At 45.5% G+C, this 9,266-nt stretch overlaps 1 protein-coding gene across 1 annotated transcript in view; it reads right to left on the reverse strand.

Annotated features, from left to right (window-relative positions):
- GGACT (gamma-glutamylamine cyclotransferase) overlaps positions 1 to 324 on the reverse strand; it is a 495-nt gene extending 171 nt beyond the window's left edge. The window contains exon 1 of the mRNA XM_008941596.1: positions 1 to 324. This exon is cut by the window's left edge and continues 171 nt beyond it. Coding sequence (XP_008939844.1) covers positions 1 to 324 — 324 coding nt within the window.
- Between the last annotated feature and the right edge of the window lie 8,942 nt (positions 325 to 9,266).

Consider the following 9,266-nt stretch of genomic DNA (forward strand, 5'->3'; position numbering starts at 1 on the left):
CTCGCCCGCGCCGCCCTTCCCTTCCCACTCCACCACCTCGATCCTCATCAGGGTACGCTGGTACATGTCTGGGCAGCCTTCAAACTCATCCAGGAACTGCAGCATCTGGTCGTCGACCGAGTAGATCTCCCCAGCAACGCGGTGTCCTGTTCCCGGGATGTTCAGCATGTAGGGAATGTTGTACTTGCCCGCAATCACCAGCGGGTACTTCTCCACCGTGCGGCCCCTTCCTTGGAATTTTGCTAGCCCCTTGGCGGTGTTGATCATGTGCTTGTAGTTGGGTTGGCCCTTCTTCAGCGTGCCGTAGACGAAGACGCGGGCCATCGTACCTGCAAAAGCAGCTGAAAGACAAGGGTACGTGTCACCAAGGTGGCTGCTTTGGCCAATGCTCTGGAGAACCGCACCTACGCCAAGAGGCGTAGCACAGGCAAGACTGCTTGGGGGTGTGCAAAAGAGCTCTCGTGGGCCTACATCTCCTCAGATACCATACTAAATTCAAATATCACTTTAAACTTCTCAGTCAAAAACTAACGGTGAAAAACGGACACCAGGAGAAAGTCACCCTTGCAGTTCTTTGCTGTAATAAAACTACAGCTCACAATTTCTCTAAGGAATCCCCAACATCAGCCAACACACCCCTCAGCCTTGGGGAAAAGCTCTAAACATCAATTTTTTTCTTTCTCATAACTACAGGAGTTGTGCTGTAACAGCCCCAAAACGGCCCATGGAGCCATCTGTGGGACAGAAACAGACTTCACTTAGCACATCCTTTATGGGGGAAAAAAAGAAATTAAAAAATCATTGTTCAGCTCAGCCACAGACACCCTACTACGTCACTCCACTGCATCTGTGGTCTAAGTAGCCCAATCCAAGCCTCGTTATTAAAACTTGCAGGAGTGAGGCCACAGTTAATTTGTTTTCCCTTGTTGGCACGGGGTGGTTGTTTTTGAAAGCCCAAACTGCTGGACTTGATCACGCGCTACGTGGGGACACGCGGCATTGCCACCTCTGGGTGCAGTCCAGCGTGCCCAGGAGAAGCACCTTCCTCCCTCCTCCTCCTCCTCAGGCTCTCCTTTCCCTGTGGCCACACTCAGGATTTGAGAGCCAACATTTTGCTCAGTGGCAGAAGAGCCTGGTGGCAGTTTGGAAGTTTGCGTGTCCTCTTGTTTCACAGCAAAATAAAGCACAGTGGCATTAATTACCTGAAAGCAAATTAACACATCCCAACTTCTGGTCCTGTTGTGCTGCAGCTACATGCATTTGATGGGATTTTTTAGAAAAGAAAACAGTCCCACTGAAGGGAAAGCAGCACGATGGCTGCAGCTGCAGCAAGCTACCTGCACACCGGGACACCCGAAATGAACAGAGGACCTGCCTGTCACAAGGCGGGATGAAAAGTCTCTCGTGCCAGAGCTTACAAGCACAGCGAGGCACCCCGGCACCGCAGCAGGGCGCCGTTAACCCGCAGTTAAGTCAAAGGTGGCCGCACCGAGGACTTCTGGTAACCCCAGTGCTGAGTCCCGCTTGCTGGCTGGCTGACAAGCACTGAAAGGCAAGCTGTGGTGTCGGGGAGAGCAGCAGGGTGGCCTGTGGCAACCACACCCCAAGTGAGTGGGTGCTACCTGAAAGAACACGTGGGCTTGCTCCCTCAAGGGAGGGAAACGATGACAGCTCTCCTCGGGGCTGCCGACAAATCTGAGGTGACCAAACTCATTCCCAGAGCTGGTGAGGCCAGACACTGCAGCCTCCACAAGGACCTTCACCCTGCCCGTCCACAGGAGCTGCACAAACACTGTTTCCACTTGTTTACCTCGGGGGTGGGTGGAAGGGGAGACACAGTATTTCAGCTCTACCAGAATGAAAGCTCTGGTAACGCCGTGCTCCTCCCCTCCTCCCCAGATACTCCAAAGGGCTAAACCACCTGCAGTACCACACATGCACACGTGCTACCCTCTCTTGAAAGTGGACCCTGAATGATGTTGTTCAACATTTGTTTTATCTGTGAGCACAAACCACCCAAAATTGGTTTAAATGGGATAAAAGGCTGGCTCTACTGAAAGGCAGAGGGAAAAAAGGTACCTTCACAGTTCTTGAGTTATTTTTCATGCTGTGCCCTGTTTATCCCCCATTGTTTCTGTAGGACAGAAGCAGTTCTTGCACTGTTTGATGGTTTCCCACGTTTTGCCCTTGGTCACTGACTAGGCAGAGCATGTCTCACGCTCAACTGTCTGGCTGGGCACCCAGCATCAGAGGAGTACATGCAGCTCCTTTTGGAAAGAGGTCATGAAACAAGGTATTTCAAATTTCAACCATCTATATAGCAGATTGGAAGTAGAAACTTAATCTGTTCTCTGTTATTTGCTCGTATTTTAGTAAACTGTTAGATCAGGTAGGTTATCCAAAAGGATAACCTGGCCAAGAGCAGTGTCATTTAAAACACTCAGTAGCAAAGCAATTTCCCCCTTGGTGAAGCAAGGGGTTTTCTCTGTAACAGAACACAGTTTTCCAAGCAAAAAAACCAGTGTGTGCCTTTATTTACTGGGAAACATCTTTCACTTAAGGAAGAAAGACTGCACTGATTTTCCCCCCCTGTATTTTATCAGATATACTTCAGCATAATTTATCCTCTGTGACATACATGAAGTTTTTTTAGATGCAGCTCATTCCCTCACAATAAAAAGAGCATTAATATTCAGTCGGTCTGACTCCTTTTTATAAGAAAAATCATTACTTTTCAGACTGTGTTTTGAATAACAAACACAGATCCTTCAGGAAGAAACTTGTCCCCGTGAGGATTGAGAAAGGATCAGAGTTAAGCACTGAAACATGCAATTAATTCCCATTAGGGGATTAGGGCACTCATGTTCACTTTGAATCAGAAAAATGAATTGTGAATTAAATTGTTCACAACCAAGGGGTTACTTGTCAGAGTTAATAAGTTAAAAATAAAACAGGAAACCTGAAATGCACATAAAAAGCTCAACAGCGAGTGCTACATCTGTGAGAAAAAGATACACTTAATTTCCATTAAACAAAAGCTCCGTCCCTACTGTACAGCTGGAGATAAGCTTCCAAAAAGTTTGCAGGGAGGTGTTACCCTGCCTGAGGTCGGTGACAATGAAGCACGCGTTTCTGAGCTCAGCAACTGACTGGCCAGAAACGTTACTGATTTTTAGAAACGCACCCATCATGCTAGTGCAGCACCCACAAAATTCACCAGCACCAAGAGAGCCTGCTGACCCAGGTTTGGGTAAGTGTTGCTGATTCAGCATTCCCCATCACACCACTGCCACCTGCCACCTGCCCCTGCGGAACGGGCTGGGTGCGACACTGTCCCCTGGTCAATCAAACCAGAGCCAACCCCGGGCACACCCAGCTGAGGGGCGACCGAAACAAACTTGGTAAAAACATTTTCTGAACGTCACTCCATATAAATAAGACACGTATAATCTTCTGTGCAATAGATCTGGTCTCCTGCGTGCCCTGTGTGGCGTTGCAGAAAGGCTGTTAGATGTAGCAGCATCATTTCTAGTGCTCCCATATCCTGGGCTTTCAAAACAGTTTTAGCCACCTTGTGGCAAGAAAGTAAAAAGCAGAATTTTATTTGAGGGTCATTTCACAGACTTCCACTAAGCAGCCGAAAGGAGTTAGAGCTGATATCCCTTTGCTGAATCACCAGCAAGAAGCTGCCTTTTCTCACTTAATGCAGTTTGACACTTTTTACCTACACTAAACCACCTAAAAGGAAAAGAAAACCCACCAAAAACCAAACAAAACCCCCCAGACTCTATACTGAGTGTTAGCTGGCAGGACAGAACGAACCCATTCAGAAGGTACTTTCATGAAATATTCATGCCAGAATCATTAAAATTTAACAGCACAGGGAAATGCAAGTGAAACCTGTATGTTATTTCTCCAAACTACTTCTCTGAGCTACGAAAGGTGACCTGCCAAAGCAACTCATGGGATCAATTACTAGTTGCTTCATTACACAGGATGAAAAGATGAGAAATAAAGCAAGTGTTTCGGGAAGATGCTGTTGGGGGGAGATAAAAGTGGGTTGTAACCAGCACTGGCCATCATCTCGGGTTGCTGCTGGGCATTAGTGGTGGCAGGGCTGCATCACTGGCCATATCCACACCTGCCCTTGCCTGCTGACAGAGCTTTAGGTCAGGGCTTTGGTTTTCCCTCTGGAGGTCCAACAGCCCCAGTGCGGTGAGAATGGGCTGTGTGGCCACAGGGCCAGTCGCTGCCTCAGCCCACACGCTCTTGCAGATGAAGCTGAAGTGCCACCACTAGGCTCTCTGCCCCCAGCTCATGCCCAAAACAAGAACTTGCTTCCCAAGCATCAGCAGCTTTGACAAAAGAAACATCCTTTCACCAGGATTCAGACAATTAAAAGATCCTATCAGCTTCCTTTGAAAAATAAAATAAGAAGTAGCACATGCACTCTGCCAGCTCCAGGGCCATCTGTGATCGTGGCAGCAGGGTTTGGGGGTTTTATTTTGTTGAGACTTTCTCTCACAAGTCAGAAAGTATCCATTTCTCTCCCTCCATACAGTAACATTATTTTCCCTTGAGAAAAATTCTCTGTGTTGGCTCTGTGACCAGATATAGTTACACATTAATTCTTCAGAAGTTTCTTAAAACTGTAGGAAACAGGTGAAAAAACAAAATGCCTTGAACTTTAAACTTGAGCCCAGTCTGTTTGAATGAAGCGAGTTTTAAGGTCACTCTTCACTCAATGCTAACTTTCAAGAAGGACTAACATGCCAGAGAGGACTCCTGGGACCGCATCCTGTTGGTCCTTTGATGCTTTCATTTTGTTGCTTGCTATTTTCTTTATAGCACAGACAAGGGCTTCCTGCCTGGGCCGACCCCTTTCCAACCTTGCTGAATACCTCGGAAAAAGTTTATGGCAAGACACCTTTCTTACATTAACCACAGAGGCACCAGCCAAACGATGGCTCCTTTGAAATCAAGAGGTTACGGTCTCCTCGCAGCAGTTGTCTGCTCAGAAACCGTGAGGTGCTGGTTGTGAAAACAAACAAGGGTACTGGAGTGACCACTGCGACGCTGGACGCTACCGGGCACTACCTAAAGCGCCACTTAACCTACTGTGCAGATACTTTTCATTTCACTTTGGATAGTTTACATCCCAAACCCAACAAATATGCCTGTGCACAGGCTGGCCTATCCTGGAGGGGTTTATCACCAGGAGGCAGAGTGAGGACCTCTTCCCTTTGGATGAGCATCCATCACCATGCTGTTCGTGTAGCTCGCGCCCATTTGGCATCACAGCAAACGTGTGTCTTTTGTCCTTTTGAAACAATTTTAAATCACTTTCAACTCTACTGCAGAAAGAAACTTGGTTAGATTATGTTTTACTACTACTAGACAGAATTTCATTCCCAAAGATACTGTTAGGAGTGGCTACAGACACCTCCCAGTGACAATCAGATAAAACCACTGCATGCAAAAAGATGGTGGGGATGCAGTGCAGAAACATGCTGGACACACTGTTCGACTGATTAACAGACTAAATTTCTAGACAGTGCAGAGACAGGAGGGAATCACCAGCACATCAGGAGGACAAGAAAAAGAGGATGAAAAAAAAAAAAAGGAAAGTCAGTGGATGTGTGCAAATGGAGCTCGGGAGAAAAAAAAAACCAGAGTGTTCTCCCAAGAAAATATTACACTGGTATTATTGAGTATTGACTGTTTTGCCCTATTATTAAGTAATATTTTATGAACCTCAGGCAGAATTTTATGTATCAAGGTCTTCCTACCACCATTCAGAAACTCGTGGATTCCAAAAGGAGTTAGAAATTGCTCAGGGCAGGGCACTGAGTTCAGGACTGGTTTTTTGGGGCACAGTCTGAGCAAGCTTACAGGAGCTGATGAGATGGGGCATAATCACCTACAAATACAAGTAAAGACTTTACAGAAGAGGTAATTGGATCTCCCTATAGATGAACACACAGCTGGCCAAAGTTTCTGCATGGAATAACTAACATGGATAGGAACAGCTTTCTAATCATAGGAGCAGAGAGGTATAAAACCAACCATGACCAGTCACTACAAAAAGCCTTGAGAGCCCCGTGCTCCTTATGAGAGGGTGGTCAACAGCAGATGCCTCAGAAAGAGCACGAGAAGGAGGTAAGGCAACAGTGATGGGTCCAGATCCTTCCAAAGCCAGAGGTGAGGAGAGCTGTGGTGCACAAAGGCCGTTTCCTCCTGTGGGCTTGTGTGATGGCTTCTGTGAACCACAGCAGCAGCACATGGCAGGCAGCCCCCCACACCCTGACTCCACCGGGCACATGAGACACAAGTTGCTTTGGTTGTTTTTTATTTTTATTTCCCCTGCAGCCTGCTTGCTTCATCTGAGGGCTCTGCCACCAAAGTCAGGAGACTCTGTGCACCTCCTCAGTGCCAACAGGATACTCTTACAGCCCCTGCTTTTAGGCTGATGAGTCCATGTGTATTTAACAGGATGGAAAGCACTCCTTACCTGCAATTGGCTTTGCCACCTCTTCCTCTAACTTTTCTGGTTCTCCTGTAGTTTTTTAAGATAGGGGAACCAGAACTGAAATATTCGAGATGAAAAAAACATGGATTTATACAGGGATGTAAATCACATCTCCTGTTTTCTTTTTTGTCCTTTCTCCCAATGCCTTTTTGAGTGCTATTGAGCAACGGACTGATGTTTCAGAACACATAGATACCTCAAGCATTTTATTCTTGAGTGGCAACCAGGGTGTGAGTGTTTACTGGAAATCCAACAGTGTTGGAGCCTTGAAAAATGGGAACTCTTGAAAAATAGGCATGTGTGCAATCTACCATGGATGCTGCAGTTAATCTTGCCTTAAGGAAAGGTAGCAGACTAGATGGCTTCTCAAAATTCCACTCAGCATGGTGGGCCTTTATGATGCTGTTTCAAGCACATGATAATTAATTTAAATGACCTACATAGAAATGTCTCACCTTTGCACAGATGCTTAAACTGTTATATGTACACAAAAGGAAAAAAAACAAACTACAACCCCCCCAAAAAAACCCAAACCCCAAACTGGAGCATTAACTTCAAATGTCGGACTGCTATTACGGGAAAAAAGTGGAAAACAACTTCTGATAGGGCAGCCCTGCTATGCCAGCAGTGCTCCCGGTACCGTTTGGGATGCTACCATGAATCTGCAAGTGTTTTCTGTCATTGAGATGCAGGGCACAGCCCAGGGTTTCAAACGGCCGACATCCTGAGGGCCAGGACACGGCCCGCAGCCTGGCCGGCTCCCCGGAGGTCAGCACACTGATTTACATGCCAATGCCCCGAGCGTCAGCTCGCTCTTTTGGACCAAGGAGAGCATCCCGGCCTGCAAAACACGGCAAACACTGCGAGTACCTAAGCATGGGAATGTATTTTTCTGCACTGAAAAGATGGTGAGAAAGAAGGAGAAGAGAGAAAAGATGGGGTGTGAGATCGTGAGGTGCCTTTGCACAAGGGAACTGGGGGAACGGCTGCACAGCTACGGCCTGTAAGGAGGGGAGAGGTGCCCAGGTCATGGTGCTGCACTGTCCCCTCATCCCTTGTGAGCCTGGAGAGGACGTATTCCATAAATAACACGCAACGTGATGCTCCTCAAACCTTCCTAAAAACGAAATGAGAGTCACAGACATTCATGGAACAAAAACAGCTTCTCTAAACGATCCCAACAGGAAAATCCAGGTATAAATCTGGGATCCATGTCACGTACCACTGCACTATATTTCCTCCAGAAACCAACTACCTACCCCAGCATGGACCAGCTACTAAAACACAAACCTTTGACCAGCGTGGAAGAAATTAAGTGCCAGGAAACCCCAAAAGACTGGTTTTTTGTTGTGGGTTGTTTTTTTGTTTTTTTTTTTGGTTGGTTGGTTGGTTTTGTTTTTTTTTTTTTTTTTTTTTTCAGCCTGGGATTCCCTGGGAAACTACAGGATGCTCTTAGGGGCCAAGGAAAGGTAATTAATATGCATTTACAGTATCCATGAATACACATCGGAGCCATGCTTTGCTTGTAAAGTGTTAGTGGCCCACAGAAAAGGAGAGAGGAAGATTAAAACCAGCTGTACTGGAGGAACCACGAGATTTCAATGCAAACAATATTTTAAATATTCAGCCAGGGAGGGTACAGATAGTGTAGGGTAACGGGCAAGCTCATCGACTTGGAAGCAGGGTCACACAAATTTTGTGAGGTTCAGAAGGGGCAGTGGATAATAAGGTATCATACTCATAGAAGAAATACTAACATTAATGATTTTTTTATCTGTACATATGCCACCAGGTAGCAGTGGAAGAAGGAGAGGCCCTTCTTGATATTTGGAGGACCAGAGCTAAGGTGTTACTAAGGGTGCACAAAAGGAAAAGTGGAATATTCATACAATGATAAAGGAAAATTGTAGAATCCCTGGTTTGCAGTTACAGCTCTGAAGCAAGTCAGACTGCTGGGCTTGGAAACAGCCATTGGACAAACAGTGAAACACATGAAAAAAATTCAGCAGATCTTTCCGTGATACGTAGAAATATTTTCCTTCCACTCTAATTTAGCCACATGAAGTTTTTTAAAGCTAAGAATGTGATTACAGGTAGTTTTATTTAATACGAATCCTTATTTTTTAATATTAATTTCAGCTTGCAGCTCAATACAAGTCAAAAATCCAATCCATATCTCAGCAACCAATCTCTTCCACCATTTTCTAATATAACAAAAGGTAAGAAAATACAAACCAATAGAGAACACCACATCAAAACTACAAAGAACCATAAACAGATGTCTATAATTACTTCAGTCCCACTGAGGCCTATCACTTCTCTTTAGAAATTAGTACCAAGTTTAGTACAGAAAAGATAAAAAGTCACAGATCATCATGAAAAATAATACTAATGAGTTATTTCAAGCATCCTGGTCTTGATTTTTGTTCTCTAAGAAAGACTTACAAAGTCCTGCAATGAAATCTGAAACACACTTCAACTCCTTCATCAGCTGGGAATACGTCCTTATCTCAAAGTAAATACATTTACTGGCCTGCTATCTTCTACAAAGAGAAAAAATACATATTCCAGAGACATACAAAGAAAGTCTGGAAGGGTACTCACCAAGGCACTAGACTAACTGCTTTCAGATCCAGAAAACATACTGACCAGAATCTTAAATATCCTCCTGCCTGGTAGTCAGAGATAAGCAAGAAGAGAAGAAATTCCCAATCTGTTTGTGCATCCCCTGTAAGGA

Source organism: Merops nubicus, unplaced genomic scaffold (assembly GCF_000691845.1).
Source record: "Merops nubicus isolate BGI_N331 unplaced genomic scaffold, ASM69184v1 scaffold36285, whole genome shotgun sequence".
In the NCBI taxonomy this organism is placed as follows: domain Eukaryota; kingdom Metazoa; phylum Chordata; class Aves; order Coraciiformes; family Meropidae; genus Merops; species Merops nubicus.